At 47.0% G+C, this 25,688-nt stretch overlaps 1 protein-coding gene across 2 annotated transcripts in view; it reads right to left on the reverse strand.

The window, feature by feature from the left end:
* Positions 1 to 632: 632 nt before the first annotated feature.
* SHOC2 (SHOC2 leucine rich repeat scaffold protein) overlaps positions 633 to 25,688 on the reverse strand; it is a 102,623-nt gene continuing 77,567 nt past the window's right edge. For both annotated transcript variants that reach the window (XM_063962629.1, XM_063962628.1), the window contains exons 3-9: positions 23,346 to 23,483; positions 19,404 to 19,534; positions 9,725 to 9,913; positions 8,649 to 8,771; positions 8,374 to 8,511; positions 5,785 to 5,902; positions 633 to 5,695 (exon numbers count right to left, since the gene is read on the reverse strand). In XM_063962629.1, coding sequence (XP_063818699.1) covers positions 5,487 to 5,695; positions 5,785 to 5,902; positions 8,374 to 8,511; positions 8,649 to 8,771; positions 9,725 to 9,913; positions 19,404 to 19,534; positions 23,346 to 23,483 — 1,046 coding nt within the window. In that variant the 3' untranslated portion in view covers positions 633 to 5,486. The remainder of the gene's footprint in view (positions 5,696 to 5,784; positions 5,903 to 8,373; positions 8,512 to 8,648; positions 8,772 to 9,724; positions 9,914 to 19,403; positions 19,535 to 23,345; positions 23,484 to 25,688) is intronic.

The following is a 25,688-nucleotide window of genomic DNA, read 5'->3' on the forward strand; positions in this document are numbered from 1 at the left end:
CTTAATACATCTGCCCCATGCATGAGAAGTTCTGAGTGTACGTACCAAGACGCTGTTTCGTTAAGATTCATACGGTACCAGAACTGTGGCTACACAGTGATTGCCATTCCTGGCAAGTGGCCACTAGGGCACGCAAAATATGGCTGTTAATTGGACAAGTCAATGAAAGTGGCTGCTTTCACAGACGCACTGCCGCAAGCAGGGCGGCCGTGGTCAGATGGAGAAACTGGACCTACTATGGAGCTGGTGCAAATGTCAAAAGGTGGGACCTATGCTTGGGTACAAAGATGCACTAATTGGTGTTACAGTGTGCTATTAGCGTGTGTTTCTGTCCTTGAATACATCCGTGCGGCTGAATGTGCAACAGTATGTAAGCCTATTGCAGAAACTCACAGATAGGCGGCCACCAATACACTCTGTTGCACAGAACTCAGAACCAGGCCCACAGATTGATGGCCCATCTGCTAGCAAAGGAACGCTGTTTATAAGGTGATGCCTTCCGCCTTCTGAAATGTAACACTGAATGTGACACCAAGTGCATTTACAGTGCACCAATATCCATTATCCCCGCTCTCCACAAGTGTGTAACATACGACGCACGTGCCGAGAGAGTCAAGAAAAGACACAATACACAGTTTGAACATTTGTTTAATTTGATACTTGCCGACATTTATATTTACAATGATTAAGAGGGAGGCAAACCGAAAAAAGTGCAAACGTCTGCCCCTAGAAGAGAGGGAGAAGTCCTAGGTCACTCCCCGGGGTCTGTGCCTCGCGTGTTACCACAGAATACATGTAATATCCCAGTGACCGAGCCGGGAGAAGCACTTTCTGTTGCCAAATTCCGTGGCCCAGTGACAAAGGCCGCACCCAGAGCCACCAAATGCTGTCATTCCCGTGTGGTCTATTTTTTTTTTTTTTTTCTTAAAAAACATTACGCCCAAGCTGGCAGGCATCTCCGCGTATTTAGCAAAGGAGTAAAAACCACATGCAGTGCCCGCGTCAAAGCCACAGAGGGGCAAAATAACACTGTCGCCCCTCACATTGCCAAAGGGAAAATTAAAATACTTCTTACAAATCATTCATCATGGGCGGTAAGATCTCATTGTAATGGTGAGGGTATCTTATCAAACTAAGCAACGCTGCGTTACGCCAATGGCCCAGAAGTAGGACAGGCTAAAACTAATGGTGATCGTTATTTAATTGTTTTGGGTTTTAGTTGACCACACTCACGATACTGCAGCCGTAGGTAGCAATGATCCTGGTTGAAACTGGCTTACACAAGAGAAAAGTTGGAAAAAGATATGCTGCCATTCACTCATACTTCTGATCATGAGCAACCCCTGATGTATGTACCAGTTCCAGGAATTTCTGGGGTATTTGAGACACGGCTGGCGATGGGAGCAATTTTTACACCAAAAACCAGGAAGCCATAACGCATGTCTACAAAAGACACAGCAGAAAGCCACTGCAAGGATCGCACCTGCCTTCAGAGGAACGGATGATATGACACCATGTGTATTTTGGCAACGGTGTAGATAACTTATGGCTACGGGTTACCTTATAAACGAAAGGAGTGTATCTAATGTTTTAGTCACAGGATGGCTGGGTCTGTGGTATCCACAGGGTAACGTTTTGCCCAACGTCAAGTCGCTTTCTGTGAGTAACAAGTTAAAAACAAGGATTTAAAAAAGAAAATTGATTTTCCTTTACTAGTCAGTGACCAGGGATAGCCTTACAATGTGTATTGGCAACTTGACGAGACTTCTGTGAAATGTTTATGGTCTGACCTTAGAGTTGGACTGAAGTTCTGGGGACGTACGACCCCACTGGATGAGACATGTACACATTAATAAGCAGCAAGGAAGCCGTGCTATTGTAACAGTAATGTAATGAGCTCGTGGTCTGAGAGGAAACTGGTAAAGGGATAGAGAGAATAGAGCAGATAGTTCTATAAATCAGTGTAAGCTCAATGTACAAAATTTACATGGTAGTGTACCCCCCCCCCACACCCCTTCCCAACCCCCCAATCATACATATCCAGGACTTGCAAGGACAATAAAATTCACCAGCTGCTACATGCAATTTAGCACTGCTGAATTAACAGTGGGCATAGACTGTGTAGGTTGGCCGAAGTTACATAAGTATACTGGTCGCCTACACACAGAGGCGGCCATTGCAGGATTATTTTGAATGCATACTGTCCATTCACTAGTGCCATCATCAAGGCAAGAGACGCGTTTCGCCTCCTGGTGAATGGACAGGCAGCATATGGACTGTGTGAAAGTCATGCGTACACTATTTTTATTTTTAAAAAGCAGATGAAACCTAAAACTTACAAGAGTATGGGACAAGCCGAGGCACCTGTTACAGAAAAATGGTCACAGAACTCTACAGTCTGGGTGTTGTGTTATGTGAAAGTTAAAACGCGTTGGTTTCTACGGATGATTGTAAAACAGGAGAAATAAAAACAGCAGAGCACACATTGAGCAGTACTAATCATTTCAGTGGGGGAAAAAAAGCAGGATAACATTGTACTATTGCCAAACTTGGGTACTTATGTGAAATAAAGAGGTTACTTCATATCAGATGGGGCGCTCCAGGAAGGGTGACCGAATACTTCAGGTAGGGTGTTGCTATAGATAAGCAGACCAGACAGAATACCGCCTTTATTCCCCGACTATGAGGCTGGCAGGCCACTGGCTAAGGGTGTAAATACTTTGAGCCGGGCTGTGGCAGGTACAGACTGTGTTTGGCATAAGAAAGGATATGGCACATATTGGGTACAGTGTGCAAGGAAACATAACTGTACTAACACATACTCACACAGGAGAAGGCAGGCATATTTTGGCAAAAGGAAAAAAAAGTTATAGGACGCAGGTTATACGCCGAGTGGGAAAAGTATAAGTAATTAATCCAAACAGCGCTACAATCTGTGTGACATCACATGACCCTGGCCAATGACAAAATAGCAGGTCGGCCCATCCCGGTAACAGGGATACAGGATAGGAGCGGTCACACTGTAAAACTTGAACCACGTGTTCATATCGGATGAGGCCGTGGACCACTGAACACTGATAAATGCATGTAAAACCTCTCTCCACTGCTAATGAGCACTTAGCCTCATGCTTACAAATGTTTTCAATATTTAATGGGTCCTAATAAGAAATGAGGGTTAAACTGGTGTTAAAGAAAAACAACAAAACCATCCACATAATTTGCTTTTCACAATTCCCCTTCACGGGCTTCACCTACTCCCTGAATCGCTCCGACTAACGTTCGTGCCAAAATCATTTCTATGAAATCATTTTATTTCTTTTGCATAGAAGTGCTGATGGTGGCTTCCACTTCAAGTCCTAAAACTTGGCAACCAAAACCCACAGCAGATGCAGTAAATCTGTATTACAGAGTGAAGCCAACGGCGTACGGCGGATCTCAAAAGACTGTACACAGAAATTAACTCCCACAGCAGCTACAATACACGACTGCAAGCTGGCCGGTAAAATCTCACCTACTGAGCGGGTAAACAATCCTGTAACATAAAACCGCATCACCCAACGAACCACAGATAACAACGGACAGGTGCCACGAAGCACGGTGGCAAAAGCTGCAACCCAGATTCTTGCGGCCTGGCGTGTGTGAAATGAACATTTTGGGGTGGAAACAAGTTACGGACTTAACGGTTAAATCAAAAATAACATTAGGGAATCGCCACCCTCCTAAGGCGGCGCTATATACAAACCGGTACACAGCCAGTTCCTCATTTCCGATTACCAAACTGGGCTGCGGAAAGGCTGGTGCTGAAGGCGTGGGACTGTAGCTGCCAGTTCCACCATTTAGGCTACACCTTTTTTGCCGTATTAGGTTGTGCCCCTTTCCTATGAGCTCATGGGCTAGTTAGAGGATGCAGAAAGAGAAGATGAGATAGGCACATGTCTAGACTGCCCATCCTACAAGACTTATCGGTACAAACAGGACATGTGACTGATCTAAACCTCCTTACACACATGAGCATAACACGTGTTTAAAAGGGATTGGGTGGAAGAGGCTGGCTGTGCAATGTGAAACACGTTCCGACGAGACCAGCTGCGACTACCTATAATATCAGGCCGTGATGGACACTAATCATCTGACCATCCGGTCACAACAGACACTAGTCACCCGGCCACGACGGACACTAGTCACTCAGCGGCAGCAACTAGCTGCCATGCAGCTACATTGTAATGGTCACCAGCCACGTAGCCAAGTGATGACGGATACCAGTTATCTAGCCTAGACAACAAAAGAAAGGAAATTAAACGGTAACACATTGCCTCATACCAATACATACTGCGTGCCTGAAAATTAAAAACTCCCTCCCGAGTAAAAAGCGTAAAGGGACCCCAACCCATGCAAATCTACAGTTGGCTGGAGTTTATAGACCAATACGGTTTTGGTCTGACAGAGCTCTGGGACCTAGAAAGGGGCATAAAACCGCAAAACCGACGTAATGCCAAAGTTCATCTATTGCTAAATACAGAACGGTCGCCAGCGCCCCCTCCAGACAACTGGACATTAACCATAGGTATATCCATGTACACAAATAGAAATAGGTGCAGTCATACAATAATGTCCTGTTATTTGATATGTTGTATGAGTGGTAAGAGGTCATTCCCGACCACTGCGTATCGGGGGATCATTTGGTTAGAGGTGGAAGAGTCGTCAGCCTCTTGTCCGGATCGTGTCACTTCCATTTGACAATTAAATACAATACAAGGAAAACCACAGACAGACTGACGGATTGCATCGATTGCACTGTAAGCATTAAACCTCCACGCAGTAATAACAGAGCAAATCATGGTCAAACAATACAGTGATTCACCCTGACTGTAAACAATATAAAAAAGAAAGAAATAGAAAAGAGACATTTATATAATAAGTTAAAGACGAGATCATGACCCTGGCTGTTACAGATCAGTGTGACGTGTTGGGGAAGGGGGGGTGCATGGAATCTGGACGCACACGGAGCCATATTGTTTTCGCACCACATAACAAAATGGGCATAAAAAAAGCACAGTAACAGGATTCTGTCAACTGTGATCGCTACCAGATAATGTTGGCAACCGATTAGAACCGTGCTGGCAATAGAGATTACAATGACAAAAAAAAAAAAGAAAAGAAAAAAAATGACAATAAAAACAAAAAGTACACCAAAATCAGCAAAGAAACAGTTCCAACAAGCAATTGATAATTTTTACGTAATAATAAAAAAAAAATCTAAATGGCTATGATTCCTCTATTAGCAAAAACACATAATATGCAGTATCAAGAAACGTGTGTGTGTGGAAATAACATAAATATATATATATATATATATATATATATATATATATATATATATATATATATATATATATATATATGTTATTTCCACGTCCTTGTTCTAGATATATACATTAACACGACATGAATGCAGTTTGTACAGTGTATGGGACATCAGGCTTGCATTAGACCATGGCACGGTAAGGACCTTGCATTTTGAGGAACTGAATAATGAAGGAAGGCCCCCCGGCTACAATCTGCGGTGGGAGGTGGCTGAGAGGACAGTTCTCGATGCTCATTATGGACAATTTGCTGCACAGAGCCAGCTCGAAGGGCAGGCCGTGTAAGTTGGGGTTATCATTCAGATACAGCTCCTCTAAGTTCTCCAGTGTACCTGTAAAAGGAGGAGACACGAGGCTCAGTCACATGTCATTAGACGGGCAGGTTCCCAGCACACCTTAAGAAGGCTCGGTCACCACTCACCTATTTCCTCTGGAAGGTGTGTGAGGAGGTTCTCTCCTAGACCCAGGTGCGTTAAGTTTGTCAGGTGGCCGATTCCTCTGGGCAAGGTCGTCAGCTGGTTATTCGTCAGCACCAATTTCTGAAAGAGAAAAAAAGTAGAAGACTTCCATGTAACACAAGTTTTCATTTAAAACCAAAATTAAATGCTGGAATAAAATGTGCGAACATCATAATTACGATCCCTTCAGCCCTAAGTCACCTGCCACACTAGGAGGTTTGTTTACTAAAAGGCGACTTTGGGAAGCGGACAATCATCTGCGTTCTTTCCTGCAGAAAGTGCAAACTCAAGTGTTTAGAAAAAAATAGTACTGTTTAAATTCTGCAGGGAAAACGACAATATTCTGCAGCTTTTAAAACAATTTATTTAGTTAATATACCCGTAGAGATGTGTCCTTTCTAACTGTTGCTTTAGTCACATCAAATGGCCTCTCTCTTGCTACGTAAGGTCCAGCCATGACGTTTTCGCTGAAAATACGCGTCTTATTATCATAACTAAACACACAGAAGCAACAAAACCACATTGCTAGCGTATACTGACCATCAAGGCTTGCGTCACTTAAATGTGTGCGACTGAGTTGGAGCGCTGTGAAGTGTGCGACTGAGTTGGAGCGCTGTGAAGTGTGCGACTGAGTTGGAGCGCTGTGAAGTGTGCGACTGAGTTGGAGCGCTGTGAAGTGTGCGACTGAGTTGGAGCGCTGTGAAGTGTGCGACTGAGTTGGAGCGCTGTGAAGTGTGCGACTGAGTTGGAGCGCTGTGAAGTGTGCGACTGAGTTGGAGCGCTGTGAAGTGTGCGACTGAGTTGGAGCGTTGTTATGAAAGCCGCCGCAGTTTTCCCTCGCGCCGTTGTGCTTCCTCTGTGACTGTATGTGTGTAACACCCATCCCAGCATGTGGTTTCAGTCGCAAGCTAGCGTCTCTGGTGCACTGTGGGTGGCTTTTGCTGCGTCTGTGATGCGACTAAGGTGCATAAATTTAGAGAAAAATGCAGAATGCTGCTCCTCAAGAGTCGCGCAGGGACGTCTCGCGTCATATGGCGTGCGGACAGTGGCTTTATCGTCGCCAATACTTTGAGGACTTAGGCGATGTTGTCTATCAATTATTCTAGTGAACTGTACCAAGCAGTAATCAACATATCGGAGCAGTAACCCTAGAGTTTATCAAAACAAAATATTATATAGTCTGTGTCGGGTGGTCTTCAGGTTGTCAGCGGCCGGGCTCCCGGCGACCACCATACCGGCGCCGGAATCCCGACTGCTGGCATACTGACATCTTTTTTCCCTCTTGGGGGTCCACGACCCCCCTGGAGGGAGAATAGATAGCGTGGCGTGGCGCAGCGCAGCGTGGCGAGCGCAGCGAGCCCGCAAGGGGCTCATTTACGCTAGTCCAGCTGTTGGTATGCCGGCGGTCTGGATTCCGGCGCCGGTATGCTGGTCGCCGGGCCCCCGACCGCCGGCAAACCATACTACACCCTCTGTGTCTACATATTTCTGTTCACATACAGAAAATGCAGCCATTTCATTAATTTGACCCATTTTTTTAACCACAGAACAATTCTGCATAAATACATCTGTAGAAATCCATTAACCCCCCCCTCTTTCCCGGTTTTCATGCATACAGGAAATCACTGTCTAACTGGATTTTCAAAAACTAAAAGAAAATTTTATTTCCGGTTTTAAGACCTGACTGTATGAAGAATATGTGGTCTGTTCTGCCCGGACAATCGCGGAAACATTGGGGGTCATTCCAGGCTAATCGCTCGCTAGCTATTTTTGGAAGCGCTGCGATCAGATAGTCGCCGCCTATGGGGGAGTGTATTTTTGCTTTGCAAGTGTGCGATCGCTTGTGCAGCAGAGTGGTACAAAAACGATTTGTGCAGTTTCTGAGTAGGTCTGAACTTACTCAGCCGCTGCGATCACTTCAGCCTGTCTGGGCCCGGAATGGACGTCAGACACCCGCCCTGCAAATGCTTGGACACGCCTGCGTGTTTCCAACCACTCCCTGAAAACGGTCAGTTGATACCCATAAACGACTTCTTCCTGACAATCTTCTTGCGATCGGCTGTGCGAATGGATTCTTCGTAAAATCCATCGCCCAGCACCAATCCGCTTTGTACCCGTATGACGCGCCTGTGCATTGAGGTGCATGCACAGTTTTGACCTGATCGCAGCGCTGCAAAAAATTAGCTAGCGTGCGATCAAGTCGGAATGACCCCCATTAACCCTAGAAAGAACCCTACAGGAATTAATTTAGAGCAGGTAGGGCTCACATCATTGTGAAACGCGTGAACACAAGTACTGCACTGAACAACCTTAATAAACCTTAAATAAATGTAGGAGTTTTAGACATCGCAGCAAGCACCATACAAACAGCATATTCTTAATATACACTCCTGAAGCGGATGTGCATTACCCAGCAATATGGAAACATAGACTGTGACGGCAGATAAGAACCACTTGGCCCATGTAGTCTGCCCTTTTTTTACCTCAAACCTTATTTGATCATTATTCCTTTGTAAGGCTATTCTTATGTCTATCCCATGCATGTGTAATACCTGCAGGTCTTTCAGGTAAGCTATCTCGTTTGGCAGCGATTCCAGCTTGTTTTCTTCCAGATCCAACTCCCTCAATTTGCGCAGATTACCGATACCATGAGGAAGCTTCTTTAAGAGATTGTTTGACAGGATTAAGACCTAAAAGAAGGAAAAGCCAGGGGTTTAATAAGGCAGCAAGGTTTCTGTCCTGGTGGTCAAGTAGCCTCGTATAACCAGAAATACTGATCTCCTTAAGTACAAAGGAAACCAAAGAAACGCGTAGATCTAATAGTTACCTCAATGGACACTAAATCAGACACGTCCTCTGGGATTTTTGTCAACTGATTGGTGGCCAGGTTCAACTCTACCATACTAGTCCATGTCCCAAAGTCCAGGGGTAGAGAAGTCAGCTGATTGTCCTAGCGTAGGGTGATAATGACAATAAATATACAAAGTCACTGCACAACAGCCGCCATGGAATGGATTGAGGAGGCAGAACACAGACTGAATAGATGTCACTTTACACACTGTAACGCACAAGTCCGGCTTTATTAAGCTCCTCTACAGCAGGCATGAGACAGATGTACAGTATAAACCTCCACAGTCGGACATCAGAACGCATCAATTATACAAACACTTGCAGAAATGTTAATGGATAATATATTATATATGTTAAGACGCTGACAAGAACAGACCACATTGCAGGAGTCTGTGGCAGCATATCTCAGACTTTCCATTAAACACAGCAATATAATAGTGTTTAACTGGGGCAGGAATCAAACGTATCCTCATCCAACAATGTAACTCTGTCTTTGACATTAATACAAATACTATATTGAACATTTGCAGTAACATACCACACAAACGAGCGTACAGATGTATAGCAGCACACAATACTGTATCTGGGTCATGGCAGGCGTTTAACATACCGCCGGTCGCAATACAGACGGCGGAATCCCGACAGGGTTACAATGCTGCCGCCGGAATACAGGCGAGGTAGGTGATTCTCCCCCTGTGGGTGTCCACGGCATCCATAGAGGGAGAATAGAGCCAGTGACGAGCGAAGCAAGTCACCGCGAGAGCGCAGCGGCCCCACAAGGGGCAACGATTCGCTCGCCCTGCTGCCGGCATTTTGGCGGACTGGATGAGGCCATAAAAAAACAAAAAACTAATTTCTGGGGAACGTAAAACTGCGGTTCAACTCATGTATGACAATGAGAAAATGTTTTGGGTTTACCACATGGCATGTAACGGATACACGGAATCGAGATTTAACGCTTCCCTGGAAAACACAGCGCACAGGCTCCCACTCTGTAACAGGACACAATCACTGAGCGACGGTACGGCTAGCAATGGACAGAACAGTACTCACCTTCATATTCAGCTTACTTAGTACTTTAGCTCTGGAGAAAATGCCAAACGGTATTTTATTAATACGATTATGCTCCATGTTGAGAGAGTAGATGGTGGAGAACTGGGAGGGTCCGCCCACAGGGTAGGACTGGAAACAGTTCCGGGCCAGGGTCAAACTGGTCACTTTCACTAGGCTGGACAGGAGACCCTAAGGAGAGGAACATACACAGAGGTCAGAGGTTACGGGTACCTTACAGGGGATCTCTGTCCACCGAGACCGCTATTGTCTGGACACAGTAACAGTCATGGCTATAATAAGATACACCCAGCAAATTCGGTTCGGTCGTATCAAACGGCGCCAGTAACAGCAAATCTGCCGGGACAACAGATGGCGTGTATCCCTTCAGTCCAGAGGAGTTCTCTGCAGGAGCTATACAGAAGATCACTGCCAAGAACGAATGTGTGTGTATAATTACAGTACTAGGGTTACCGTAACACTTTCATGTAACATATACCGAATCTCTATAACTATTAGGACACAGAGTATTCAGCTCTCCTGCAGCGGATTAAAGTATAGTAGTTAGAGGGTGAAGAACAAGGAAGGGGCATTACTGCACTGTTACTTTTATACACCAGATCCATAGATCTATGGGATCCCAGCGGTCAGAAGACCAGGGCTAGAATCCCACCAGCTGTCATGATGCCGACGCCGGAATCCTGACAACCGACATCCCAAACGTAAGTATCAGGGGAAGGTTAGGGTTAGGCTGCGGGATGGGTTAGGGTTCGGCTGTGGAAAGGGAAGGGTAGGGTTGAGCTGTGGAGAAAGGAGGATAGGTGGATGGTTAGACTACCCTAAAAGCGTCAGGATCCTGGCGTGTCTTGTGACCACCTGCATTCTAAGCACTGGGAATCCGTACCCAACCCCCAGCGCCTCCCTGCTCCAAGAGCGGTGATTAGCAGAACCGCACCCTAGCATGATGTCGGGCCATCCTGGCCTCCCAGCACAGAGAGCGGTGATTAGCAGAAACGCACCCAAGCATGTCAGGCCACCCTCACATCCATGCACTGAGAGCGGTGATTAGCAGAACCGCACCCTAGCATGAGGTCGGGTCACCCTCGCCTCCATGCACAGAGAGCGGTGAGTAGCAGAAACGCACCCTAGCATGATGTCGGGTCACCCTCGCCTCCATGCACAGAGAGCAGTGATTAGCAGAAACGCACCCTAGCATGATGTCCGGCCACCCTCACCTTCCTGCACCGAGAGGGGTGATTAGCAGAAACGCACCCTAGCATGATGTCCGGCCACCCTCGCCTCCATGCACAGAGAGCAGTGATTAGCAGAAACGCACCCTAGCATGATGTCCGGCCACCCTCACCTCCCTGCACCGAGAGGGGTGATTAGCAAAAACGCACCCTAGCATGATGTCGGGTCACCCTAGCCTCCCAGCACAGAGAGCGGTGATTAGCAGAAATGCACCCTAGCATGCTGTCCGGCTACCCTCGCCTCCATGCACAGAGAGCGGTGAGGAGCAGAAACGCAGCCTAGCATGATGTCGGGACACCCTCGCCTCCATGCACAGAGAGCGGTGATTAGCAGAAACGCACCCTAGCATGATGTCGGACCATCCTCACCTTCATGCACTGAGAGCAGTGAGTAGCAGAAAAGCACCCTAGCATGATGTCAGGACACCCTCGCCTCCATGCACAGCAAGCGGTGAGTAGCAGAAACGCACCCTAGCATGATGTCGGGACACCCTCGCCTCCATGCACAGAGAGCGGTGAGTAGCAGAAACGCACCCTAGCATGATGTCGGACCATCCTCACCTTCATGCACAGAGAGCGGTGAGTAGCAGAAACGCACCCTAGCATGATGTCCGGCCACCCTCGCCTCCATGCACAGAGAGCAGTGATTAGCAGAAACGCACCCTAGCATGATGTCGGGCCATCCTGGCCTCCCAGCACAGAGAGCGGTGATTAGCAGAAACACACCCTAGCATGATGTCGGACCACCCTCACCTCCATGCACTGAGAGCGGAGAGTAGCAGAAACGCACCCTAGCATGATGTCGGACCACCCTCGCCTCCATGCACAGAGAGCGGTGATTAGCAGAAACGCACCCTAGCATGATGTCGGGACACCCTCGCCTCCATGCACAGAGAGCGGTGATTAGTAGAAACGCACCCTAGCATGATGTCCGGCCACCCTCTCCTCCCTGCACCGAGAGGGGTGATTAGCAGAAACGCACCCTAGCATGATGTCGGACCACCCTCGCCTCCATGCACAGAGAGCGGTGATTAGCAGAAACGCACCCTAGCATGATGTCGGGACACCCTCGCCTCCATGCACAGAGAGCGGTGAGTAGCAGAAATGCACCCTAGCATGATGTCGGGACACCCTCGCCTCCATGCACAGAGAGCGGTGATTAGTAGAAACGCACCCTAGCATGATGTCCGGCCACCCTCGCCTCCCTGCACCGAGAGGGGTGATTAGCAGAAACGCACCCTAGCATGATGTCGGACCACCCTCGCCTCCATGCACAGAGAGCGGTGATTAGCAGAAACGCACCCTAGCATGATGTCGGGACACCCTCGCCTCCCAGCACAGAGAGCGGTGATTAGCAGAAACGCACCCTAGCATGATGTCGGGACACCCTCGCCTCCATGCACAGAGAGCGGTGATTAGTAGAAACGCACCCTAGCATGATGTCCGGCCACCCTCGCCTCCCTGCACCGAGAGGGGTGATTAGCAGAAACGCACCCTAGCATGATGTCGGGTCACCCTACCCTCCCAGCACAGAGAGTGGCGATTAGCAGAAACACACCCTAGCATGATGTCGGACCACCCTCACCTCCATGCACTGAGAGCGGTGATTAGCAGAAACGCACCCTAGCATAATGTCGGACCATCCTGGCCTCCCAGCACAGAGAGCGGTGATTAGCAGAAACGCACCCTAGCATGATGTTGGGCCATACTCGCCTCCCTGCACCGAGAGGGGTGATTAGCAAAAACGCACCATAGCATGATGTCGGGTCACCCTACCCTCCCAGCACAGAGGGTGGTGATTAGCAGAAACACACCCTAGCATGATGTCGGACCATCCTGGCCTTCCTGCTCCAAGAGAGGTGATTAGCAGAAACGCACCCTAGCATGATGTCGGACCACCCTCACCTCCATGCACTAAGAGCGGTGAGTAGCAGAAACGCACCCTAGCATGATGTCCGGCCACCCTCACCTCCCTGCTCCAAGAGAGGTGATTAGCAGAAACGCACCCTAGCATGATGTCGGGCCATCCTGACCTCCCAGCACAGAGATCGGTGATTAGCAGAAACGCACCCTAGCATGATGTCGGACCACCTTCACCTCCATGCACTGAGAGCGTTGATTAGCAGAAACGCACCCTAGCATGATGTCGGACATCCTGGCCTCCCTGCTCCAAGAAAGGTGATTAGCAGAAACGCACCCTAGCATGATGTCTGGCCATACTCGCCTCCCAGCACAGAGAGCGATGATTAGCAGAAATGCACCCTAGCATGATGTCAGGTGGGTGGTGAGGTGAGGTGTGACATCCATTGTAGAGAGCAGCCAAAGAGGACTTCAAATGCTGCAAGAGGAAGTACAAAGGAGGATATTATGTCTTTGTTTTCTCTGTATTTGAGGAAAATTTTATTGGGCAAAACAAAGAAGGGATTTCACGTTTAACCAGAAACCAAAAAATGTATTTTCGCCGTGTTAATATTTTGTTTGTGTTTTACCAATACGGTTTCATCTCCTTATTCACAGTTTAATACACTGTCTGTATTGATCTGATGGCACATTAGCCCATAAAATCTAAACTTTATCAAATTTACAATGAAAAAACTCAACATACATAGTTTAACACAGGTCCAATTAAGCAAACGGATTATCTGAATGACACTCAAAGCGATTCAACTGTTACGCAGAAATTAGCGATAAGTGCAGCCTTGGGACTAGTTGTGGGAATAAATAGAATAGGTTAATTCCCATGTAATACCTGAATTGCCTCCTTAGTCACAATAAACTCAGAATAACAGTGTTTAAAAACGTATTTTAAAAATACACTTTGCACTGGATGGCTGTTTCTGAAGTTATGTTCTTGCACAAAAACCAGCTATGATGGACCATAAGTCCTACTACTGCTCTAAAAGTCCTAAAAGTTCTACTACTGCTCTAAAAGTTCTACTACTGCTCTAAAAGTCCTACTACTGCTCTAAAAGTCCTACTACTGCTCTAAAAGTTCTACTACTGCTTTAAAAGTCCTACTACTGCTCTTCCAGCAACTTACTGGGGAACAGGCTTCGCATGAACCCTCCCCTGCGCAATCCATAACGTGACTGCCACTGAAGAACAGCTGGAACTAGTAAGGTGGACGCATCACCTACGCACAGCTGAGCAGCCAGTGCGTGGGCAGCCAATTATTCGCTTTTATTTTTGAAGGTGCCAAAGTTTCTGTAGCGCTGTACAGGGAAAGTAACAGGGAAAGTTGCCATATCATAGGTGCAAATGCACATAAGCCGACATATTAAGAGCAACACAGGATATGGACAAAGGGCGAGGGCAGGGTAACGTACTGTACATTGACGGGCGAGTGGAGTGACAGAACGGGGAATGCAGCACAGAACTTAAGGAGTCTGTACCGAATGGAAGGTAAACACACAAATGGGACTAGGAGACAAAGGATAAGGAGCACTGGAAGCAAAGAAAATGAGAAAGGAGGGCCCTGCATGTGTTAGCTTAGGCCATTATTGCCTAAACTGCGTGCTGTGGTGGTAGGTGGCCTAATGAGGCCGCCTCATCTATTAATTAGTGGGGGGCTTTATTGTGTGCACGGGGAAGAGGGGTTAGGGCAATGAGCAGAGCGGGGGGTGGGGGGGGCATTCCTGTTAGTGGAAAGCAACAGGCAGTAAATTGCTTAATGGGTTCCCACAAAACAGTGCGTGTCTGCTCTCACTCCTGGCTAATCTGAGATATGATGCCACAGAACGGCGCTGGTGGGCACAACTAAGTAAGGAGGGGGTGGAGGCGTAAAAATAACTATGGGAGGGGCATAGTAAAATAATGAAATCTGTACAGGGGGCATGCAGTGAGCTAGAAGGCTGCAACGCGAGAGGCATGGAGAGGGGCTGCAACGCGAGAGGCATGGAGAGGGGCTGCAACGCGAGAGGCATGGAGAGGGGCTGCAACGCGAGAGGCATGGAGAGGGGCTGCAACGCGAGAGGCATGGAGAGGGGCTGCAACGCGAGAGGCATGGAGAGGGGCTGCAACGCGAGAGGCATGGAGAGGGGCTGCAACGCGAGAGGCATGGAGAGGGGCTGCAACGCGAGAGGCATGGAGAGGGGCTGCAACGCGAGAGGCATGGAGAGAGGCTGCAACGCGAGAGGCATGGAGAGAGGCTGCAACGCGAGAGGCATGGAGAGAGGCTGCAACGCGAGAGGCATGGAGAGAGGCTGCAACGCGAGAGGCATGGAGAGAGGCTGCAACGCGAGAGGCATGGAGAGAGGCTGCAACGCGAGAGGCATGGAGAGAGGCTGCAACGCGAGAGGCATGGAGAGAGGCTGCAACGCGAGAGGCATGGAGAGAGGCTGCAACGCGAGAGGCATGGAGAGAGGCTGCAACGCGAGAGGCATGGAGAGGGGCTGCAACGCGAGAGGCATAGAGAGAGGCTGCAACGCGAGAGGCATGGAGAGGGGTTTATTACGTTATTTTGACAGAACTGCTTAAAAACGGTGACTGCTTGGTAATTGTTGTGGCTCAGGGGTGCCTTTAAAAAAAAATTTAAAAAAATTATGGAGACCCTAAGGGTGCCTCGAATTGACGAAGTTTGGGAACCACTGGCTTGGGGACTAAAAGGGGGGAGTGGCAGTTGGAGGGTGAACTGGGGAGAAGAGAGAGAGTGGAGATTTAGGAGGGGTTGTAGGTAAAAAGCTTTGATGAAATGCCCGTGCTTTAAGTGCACGTTGGAAGCTGGTTGAAAGACTAACTTGGAGAAGGAGTGATTTACAGTCAGTCTTCCTGGATTTCCAGATCCAATTACCAGAGACAGCATTAAGGGGAGAGGCAACTACCACCACACTGGTGCTGTCACTAATGATGATACAGGAAGCGACACAGCTAACTCAAGGACTGAGAACATCAAGTTAAATTCGGGAGTCGGGCAACTCTTGGTGAAGAGAGCCATATAAATGGCTACAACCTAGAGTTGTAAACACCGAATTTATGTTTAATGGTGCAAAATTCAGTGTTCACGTGGTAAAGCTTAATGCAACTGGCAGTGTCGGCACATATGCAAACAGAATATATGAGGACTAGATTGCGGCCACTGGTTCTCCGACTTTGTTGGCAGGAAGAGGACGGAATAGTCGCCAGTAACACACATTTGAAAAGCAAAAAACAACGCTGAAGAATGTGTTAAACCTGGACAAGACCCCCCCCCCCCCCCTTCGCGACCCCCTATAATGCACATGAATTCTTATCGCCAGATGAGGTCTACGAGGCTCATTTAACCCTCTAGCCCACACAGGCGTTCTGCATCAGCCCTGTCTCTGCAAGCCTGCCCTGTAACCCTGGTACGATTACACCCACTGAAACCCCCCTTCCCTCTCTGCCTCTCCTGTAAGTGGAATGCGGCAAGGCTCTTGTTTAACCCCATCACTGCTGAAAGGTCCATAACGCAAGTGCTGTGCCGACTCCCATCTGCACCTCCGCTGATGGGGAAAAGGTTAAAACGGCAGCATAAAGATGCTGAAACCTTTTATCGAGAAGCCCAGCTTTTTAGTTTAGTAGAGGGGGGAGGATCAGAGAAGAAAATCCCAGCTTCTGTTTTGTACCAGCAAATCCAGGATTAGGGTGTGTTTACAAGCAAGTTTAGAGAAGAGAGAAATTATTGGCAATTGCAGCAATCATGACTAATTTATGAGGCAATTTGCAGAAAATTTCGCTCACCATGTTGACAGTAACTGCATGTATTGATGTCTCGGGAAGAGAGCACAGGCAAAGGGATTTCAAGAAGGAATAATAATAATAATTATAAAATAATAATTATAAAAAACACTAGGCCCACATGGAATGCGAGACACTTTAGGAAGGTGCCGGACCGTCGCCATTTCAGAGCCATTACATCTGTTTTGGTCGCTGGCTAAGCCACATCAATCCCACAATGCAAGTTATTGGTTCCCTTTACATGGTGTAATGTATATTTACAGAAGGGAGACGATAGTAAATTACTTTTCTGTACTGTAATTACAATTATAGGACGCAATTCTGAAATGAAAGTCACAAAAAAGTTAAAAAGTCATGTTTTTCACCCTCTTTCTGCCCTGAAATCAGTGTCCCCCATAAGAGCCTTACACAGCAGTCAGGCTCCAATCGCCAAACATGCAAGTGCACGTCAGAGCCAGAAGTATAAAGCAGGGCTTACACTATACAATTATCTGGCAGATAAACTTCCAGATCTGGCTGGTTAGAATGAAAACCTGGTAATGGATGCGAGCAAATGGCAATCAACAATTTGCTCCCAAACACTGGAAAATTTGGTGGTTATTCCGAGTTGTTCGCTCGCTAGCAGTTTTTAGCAGCCGCGCAAACGCTATGCCGCCTCCCACTGGGAGTGTATTTTAGTTTAGCAGAAGTGAGAACGAAAGGATCGCAGAGCGGCTACAAAATATTTCTGTGCAGTTTCAGAGTAGCTTCAGACCTACTCAGCGCTTGCGATCACTTCAGACTGTTCAGTTCCTGTTTTGACGTCACAAACACGCCCTGCGTTCGCCCAGCCACTCCTGCGTTTTTCCTGGCACGCCTGCGTTTTTCCGAACACTCCCATAAAACGGTCAGTTGACACCCAGAAACGTCCACTTCCTGTCAATTACTCTGCGGCCAGTAGTGCGACTGAAAAGCTTCGCTAGACCCTGTGTGAAACTACATCGTGCGTTGTAATAGTACGACGCGCGTGCGCATTGCGCCGCATATGCAGAAGTGCCTTTTTTTGCCTGATCGCTGCGCAGCGAACAAAAGCTGCTAGCGATCAACTCGGAATGACCCCCTTTGTACGAACGACAGTTTTTGTCCATTTTCCAGCGTTTGGGAGCAAATGGTCGCATGTAATTTGCTGTTATCCATTACCATATTTTCATTCCAACCAGCCAGATCTGGCAGATTATCTGCCAGATAATTGTATAGTGTATGCCCAGCTTCGAGCTAGATACACGCTGTCAGATTTTTTTTTGTAGTGGACAATTTTTTTCGGGAAATTGTAGGCACCAATATCTGAGCTACACACTAAAAGATTTGATTTTTTAAAGTTACCAATTTTCTACCACATCACGCTGCATTTGCGTATGTCCTCCCACAAGTAGGATGATGTACTGAGAGGAAAACATGGGAAATATGGGCAGATTGAGAACGCACACACACTGCTCAATATCTGGAGATTGCGGCAGATATTTTTGGTTTGGGACGATAGACCGGAAAATCGATTGTTCTTGTGTGTGGGCAAGATTTTCCAGAATTATCGGTGAAACGCCGACACTAGGGTGCATCAAACGCCCCATGAATTTTTAAAAGAAAGAAAAATTATTTGTCCCCATGCTACATTTTTTAGAATTGTTAAGGATATATATTGCATACCAATTTTGAAGGAGGCCCACCATGCCCCTGAATATTAAAGATTTATATTAATTTCTATTTTTTTATTTTATTTCTATTTATTTCTCTAAAATTTCTATTTATTTTATCTGAAAAAGAAATAATGATTTGATTAATGATTTGTGATTTGGATGGGAACAGCCACGATAGGCCCATGAGGCTTCATGCTGTTCCCTACCAAGATACAGACAATTTTTGGGTGTGGAGGTGGACCACCTAAGTCAAATCGTACATCCCAAAAAATTTGCACAGTTGTTTCTATGCTAAAAAGGTACATTTTAAGAATAGGTACAGCAAGCATTCAGAATGTCGGGGCGTTTGATGCACCCTAGCCAACACGATCGTTCGTACACACTATACAATAACTTTGGTCTTTCTTCCAATTATTGCCAAATCAGCCCAATAATTGTATAGCGTGTACCTAGCTTCAGACAGCGTTTATTTTGCCATCACCGATCACTGGTCAGAAAAACTCTATCAGTAAAGTATCTAACACTACCTGAATTTGCAGACCATTTTTTCTCAGGAAGCGCGCGTAGCATGTGACAGGACCCTTAGCGTTGCATCATCAGATCATCATCACTTGTATTAACATATTTAAATATTCAAATCATTCCAGGCCAACAGAAGCCAGTGGTTGCCATGGTATGTACGGAGGCAGCGGCTGTCCAGAAAGTAGGATCTTTCTGATGTTGCGCCTACAGCTTGCGAGCAGAGCCTTCCGACCTCTGTGACTGTCTGTTATTACCCGGTTTGTCAAATCACTGATGTTTCCAATTGTAAAGTGCAATGGAATGTGCTGCGCAATATAAGAAACTGTCAATAAATAAATACACATCTGGAAGACTGTATACAATCAGTACATAGTGTACAGGATCTCTATTAATCCCCACGCCACATCTAGGTGGCAGCGCTACAGAAGTATGTCCTCGCACCTTCTGTCGTGGTCCGTGTTCACGCACGAGGTTACTTCTGTAAGTTCTCTCTCACTACTGTAATGTGCAGTATACTGTTTTAATGACGTCTCCGCATCTTACCTCCGGTAAAGTGGATATATTGTTATTCTCCAGGTTTAGCTCGTCCAGCTCACAGCATTTCGCCAGGGAGCGGGGGATTGCGGATAGCCTGTTGTACCGTAGTCCCAAGCGATTCAGACTGGAAAGGTTTCCTGAGGGGCAGATCAGGGTTAGAATATTCCTTTATTATAATAAAGAAAAAGTTGATTTCACAGAAAATCACTTAAAATACAAAACGTGTTCCGTATCAGTGGTCGCAACTGTCACTTCCGTCAAACACTTGTGCTGTGGACCAATGCCTTTTCGTTATAAACCAGGGGTGTAGTTACTGCCCGTTACAGCTGCGGGAACCAATAAGCTCAAGGCAAACACTGGACTGTCTCCCCCTAGGCCACGCCATACGTTCAGCCAATTGGAAACATCAAACAGCTGCTCAAGAACAGACTTCAATTATACGCTGCAAGCACGACGTATCGGCACCGCCAAGCAATACACACAGCCTGTAATTGCATGTATGTGACATAAGATGCATAAACTCCCCAATGTAATATCTGTATAGGTGAGCAGTCATTAATAATCCGGCCTGCAGCCCGTGTAGTGTTGGAGAACGCTTCAGAGACCCTCCCAGTGGCTTTCTCCTTTATACTACATATACAACCCATCTTCTGTGCTCCACAGAAACCAATCAGCAGGACAAGGAACCATAATGACTACACCCAGGAGAAAGTAAATAATGAAATGAGGACGGACAGTGTATTAGCCGCACAGCTAGGAAAAAGAGTATACAAAATACATGCATTTAGAATTCGGCACAGATGGGGCTAAACTAAACGCTGCTGAGAAAAACAACAATTCCACCCTCAGAACACAACAATTACCAGTGTGATGAGTTGCGCTTCTGCCCAATGGTGGCTCGCTGGCTGGTGGAGACACAGCCTGGCAGACAAGACACTCAGAGCTTATTAAATATGTAACAGCGAAGATGATTAATGGTGTGAGGCGCTCATTACACGGTCTGTCTGCCTCCAACACGCAGGAAAGGTTTTATTAATATGACAACAAGAATTTACATGAACACTAAAAACAAGATCTGGCGAATGGGGGTAATGGAGAAGCTTCGCCATGCCAGCCTCCCGCCATACCAGCGTTGTCCTATAGCAGAGACACAGAATGCTGCCTCCTCACACACAGTCATTATTCCATGCATACAGATAGACTGTCTACAGAGTAACAGGGAGCCCGAAAATAAAAACTATTTTACAAAAATCTTTAAGAAGAAAAAAAACGTTAAAAAAAACGTAAAAAAAGAGCAATTTTTCCTTTGACAATCGGTAACTCCTAGTGTGGATACTAGCGAGATGCTGCTGAATTTCTGGTGTCTGAGAAAAAGGACTACATACATAACAGGAGTATAATGTCTGTATATAATGGGACACCACTAAGTGTCAGCAGAAGCCCGGCTGCCCCTCGTGCCACACACTCACTGTATGCGCAGTGCACTGGAAACTATCACAATGTTTTACATTTTAAAAGATGCTGCTTTTGAAGCTGAGAAATTGCAAACAGGATGAGGACAAGTCCGAGCGTTCCCCATTACACTGCACCAAGAGATGAGCTTCTGTGTAGCAGGATTCTTCATAAGCAAACATCTCTGTGCAAAGAGAAGCAGCCTAAGCTGCCTCTAGACTAGTGGGGAGCGGTGCAGGGGGGACAAGCCTACGAGCCTGGCGCAGGGGGGGGGACAAGCCTACGAGGCCGGCGCAGGGGGGGGCAAGCCTACGAGGCCGGCGCAGGGAGGGGGGGGGGGACAAGCCTACGAGCCCGAGGCAGGGGGGACAAGCCTACGAGCCTGGCGCAGGGGGGGGGGGGACAAGCCTACGAGCCTGGCGCAGGGGGGGGGAGACAAGCCTACGAGCCTGGCGCAGGGGGGGGGGACAAGCCTACGAGCCTGGCGCAGGGGGGGGGGGGTGAGGGGGGGAGACAAGCCTACGAGCCTGGCGCGGGGGGGGGGGGGGGGGGGGGGACAAGCCTACGAGCCTGGCGCAGGGGGGGGGGGGACAAGCCTACGAGCCTGGCGCAGGGGGGGGGGACAAGCCTACGAGCCTGACGCAGGGGGGGGGGACAAGCCTACGAGCCTGGCGCAGGGGGGGGACAAGCCTACGAGCCTGGCGCAGGGGGGGGACAAGCCTACGAGCCTGGCGCAGGATGGGAGGGGGGGGGACAAGCCTACGAGCCTGGCGCAGGGGGGACAAGCCAATAGCATGGATTAGAGCAGGGATGCTATGCTAAGACTGTTGCAGGGCATGCTGGGATTTGTAGTTCAACAACAGCTGGAGGGCCAAAGGTTCCCCATCCCTGGTTTAGAGTGTAGGGGGACAAACCTGCAAAGCGGTGTAGGGGAACAAGCCTGCAGAGCGGTGTAGGGGGGGGGGGGGGGGGGGGCAAGCCTGCAGAGCGGCGTAGGGGGACAAGCCTGCAGAGCAGTGTATGGGGACAAGCCTGCAGAGCAGTGTAGGGGGACAAGCCTGCAGAGCAGTGTAGGGGGCTATATAGCAGTGTACAGACTTGTCGCTCTGCGCCAGTGCATAGTTTACATGTCAGAAAATCTATATATTTAGATAATGTATAGCAGGCTTAAAAAAACAGCGACAAAAACCCCAACATCAATACACTGAAAGCTGGAAAGACTGAAGAGCTGCAATGATTAGACAAGTCGCAGGCATGGACTGTAAAACATTGCAGTGTTGTGACATTGCTGTGTATCGTGCTAAAACCACAACTGTGGTGTCACCACTACAGGGCTGCAGCCACAAGAGGAAGCTGGAGACACAGCGATACTAATCACACAGATCATGTATATGAAACGCCAGGCTCATCGGGAGGTGCCCATAGGGCCCGGGCCCCACATCGCTGCCCGGCCACTACACCAGGCATCATGGTAACGTCCCCATGTAATACAGACATGTGATACTGTAATCATCCTGAGGGATAATATACTGGGACTGAGTATGTTACTCTCCTGCTGTATACAGATTACTACAAGAGCGCTACAATAAATACCCTCAAGAGAAATACTGAGAGGGCTCTATAACGTGTTCCTCTAAATAAGCACTTTCCATTAGTGTGAAGGAGACAACTGATTAGCCGCTCGTCAGTCACTTATATCACATAAACCAGATTACACCTCCGCCTGATACTCACCAGATCACACGTGTATACACACACACACCTATACACAACCACACACATACAGCGCAGGTAACTTTTCTGACACCGTATGCCTAAAACCCAAAAAATCACAACAATCATGAGGCCCCGCTTTCACAGTCTGTATTCATACTGAGAATCAAGACCAAGCGAGCCTTGGTTCCTTCTACACAATCACACACAAAAAAATTATATACACACATTTTATTTATTTATATATATATATATATATATATATATATATATATATATATATATATATATATATATATATATATATATATACATATATACATACACACACACACACATATATATATATATATATATATACACACATACACACACACAGCATTCCAGCTGCTGTGACGCTACACCTCCCAGCATGCCCTGTTACAGTTTTGCTGTTACGGTATGCTAAAAATATGGCAGGGCATGCTGCGTTGTGTAGTTCCAGAGCAGCTGGAGGGCCGCAGGCTGCCTTCCCCTGTTACATGATACAATCCCATTCATATGTATGTGCATTGTGATATGCAGGCTATATAAGGCTTTGATACAGTAACTATTGTACAGAGAGCTCTCAGGGATTCTGGTTATGTAAAGAGGTGGAGGGTATGAAGTGGGCGTGGTTTATGGGGGAGTGGGCGTGGCTTATGGAGAAGTAGTGTAGCCATGGCAAGTTACGGGATAGGATCTGCCGGAGTTTATACTTGCACCAGCATTAGAACAATAGGACAGCCCCTCCGCAGTATTCACCTATTGTATCAGGCAGGTCCAGGAGCTCGTTGTGCTGCAGATCCAGGTTGGTGATCTGGGTGCAGTTGCCAATCTCTTTCGGAAGATGCTCCAGCTGATTGTGTGCGACGTCCAGCGTGATTAGGTTGCACAGTTCCCCTGCAGAGAGAGAGAGAGAGAGAGACTGAATGCAGGATGATGGCGTGGCACACCCAGGCCAGGCACATAGCTGTGGTATTATGATTAGACTATTTTGGTTTCAGAAGGCACAAAGGTCGGGATGAGACAATTGGAGTTATTGTCGTTTGGTTATAATGCACGGTGCTCAGTCACTTGCTACCGCTGCCGAGTGCTGGAGATTTACTACTGCAATCAGATGACTAGATTATATACCTTTACATTTAATAAATGGCTCACATGAGAGCCATAAAACCTTCTCTTATGATGTTTCACAAAAGAAAACATACAGTGGTGGCCAAAATTGCAGACACTTCTTGAAATGTTAATGTTTTTCAACTTTGAATGCTTATAAAAACTGTTACACTTCATGCAGTGCAATGATTCATATATCAAATGAAAGGAAATTTAATGCTGAATTCAGCACAATAAACAGAGGTCAAATATTGCATTACAAGGGAAGTTATGCTACTTTCCGTCAGACAAAGAAGTACAGATGCGTGAGATTCAAGATGCGGATTGTAGTAACAGCTACTACCAGCCAATCGGAATCATCGTTCTGAGGACCAATCAACTGTCGTTTATGAGTAGGTGAAAGGTTGTGTTCAAAGGTGGGAAAGGTCAGTTCGGCTGTTTCATTTTGCAGAATAAAGTTGGTTACGGAAGCGCAATTACGGTTGGTTGGATGTTTTTGTGTACTGTTTAGTGCTACTGACGGTGTAAAAAATAAATGCAACAATGTCGTCCAAGCAAAGTGGAGGAAGAGATCCAGGATTGTGGTGTTACGTGAAAATGGTCATTCGTATGCAGCAACTGCGAGAGAAGTTGGTGGGAATGTGACAACATCAGGGGAAGGAAAGTTTTGTTTGCGCCATCAGGAAACACAATCTATACAAAACAAAGAAGGAAAAGGCCGGAAAAAGTGCACAACAGCTGTTGATGACAGGAGAATAACACGAATTTGCGTCGGGGACAGATGGACGTCATCTGCGGCCATTAGCAGTGAACCGAGTGCAACTAGTGTTTTTATTAGTGCAAGAACGGTACGGAGAAGACTAACGGAGGGTGGCCTGAAAGGTAGGATTCCCCCGAAAAAAGCCATTCCTGAATAAAAAGCAGCGGCAGAAACGAATACAGTGGACAAAAGAACACTTTGCATGGACAGAAGGTCAGTGGAAACAAGTGATATGGAGTGACGAAACTAAGATATCGATATTTGGTAGTGATGGGAGAAAATATATGAGACGTGGCATCGGAGAAGAGGTACATCCAGATTGCATTAAAGCGACAACAGAGAATCCTACGAGTGTTATGATCGGGGCATGTATGTCAGCAGATGCTGTAGGCCACCTTCATGTCATAGATGGGACACTGAACAGCAGAAAGTACTCTGACACCATCCAGCAACAAAAACTTCTACTTTCTATCAGGGATCTTTTTCCAGATAATGCCCCATTTCTTTCCAGCAGGATTCAGCTCTCTGCCGCACTGCACGGATATGCAAACAGTGGTTCCCGGAGAATGACATACAGGTGCTGGGATGGCCAGGAAACAGCCCAGACCTGAACCCCATAGAACACTTGTGGTTCCGTTTGAAAAAAACTGGTACATCTGAGGCATCCATCCAATAAAAGAGAATTAATTGAGGATATAATTGGCTCATAGCACCACATACTAAAGAAGGAAGAGCGCCAAACATTGGTTGGCTCAATGCCACGTCGCAAAACACTGATAGGACAGTGACATCATAAGTACACAGGGATTTCCACCCTAAGTGTTGTTTTCACTGCATAACTTCCCTTGTAATGCAAATATTTGACCTCTATATATTGTGCTGAATTCAGCATTAAATGTCCTTTCATTTGATATATGAATCATTGCACTGCGTGAAGTGTAACAGTTTTTATAAGCATTCGAAGTTGAAAAACAATCACATTTCAAAAAGTGTCCGCAATTTTGGCCACCACTGTATGTATGTATGTATGTATGTATGTATGTATGTATGTATGTATGTATGTATGTATGTATGTGTATATATATACTAGGTGATTCATCACGCCCTACGGGCGCTCTTCACACCGTCGTAAGGGGCTACGCCCCCGTAACCCCTACAGAAAGGTGAAGGTGTAGAGTAATGGGTGGTGGAGTTTCACATGGCTTTGTAGTGTTCATGGGAGGAGTGGGGTA

The sequence above is a fragment of the Pseudophryne corroboree genome, chromosome 3, assembly GCF_028390025.1.
Source record: "Pseudophryne corroboree isolate aPseCor3 chromosome 3, aPseCor3.hap2, whole genome shotgun sequence".
Lineage (NCBI taxonomy): Eukaryota > Metazoa > Chordata > Amphibia > Anura > Myobatrachidae > Pseudophryne > Pseudophryne corroboree.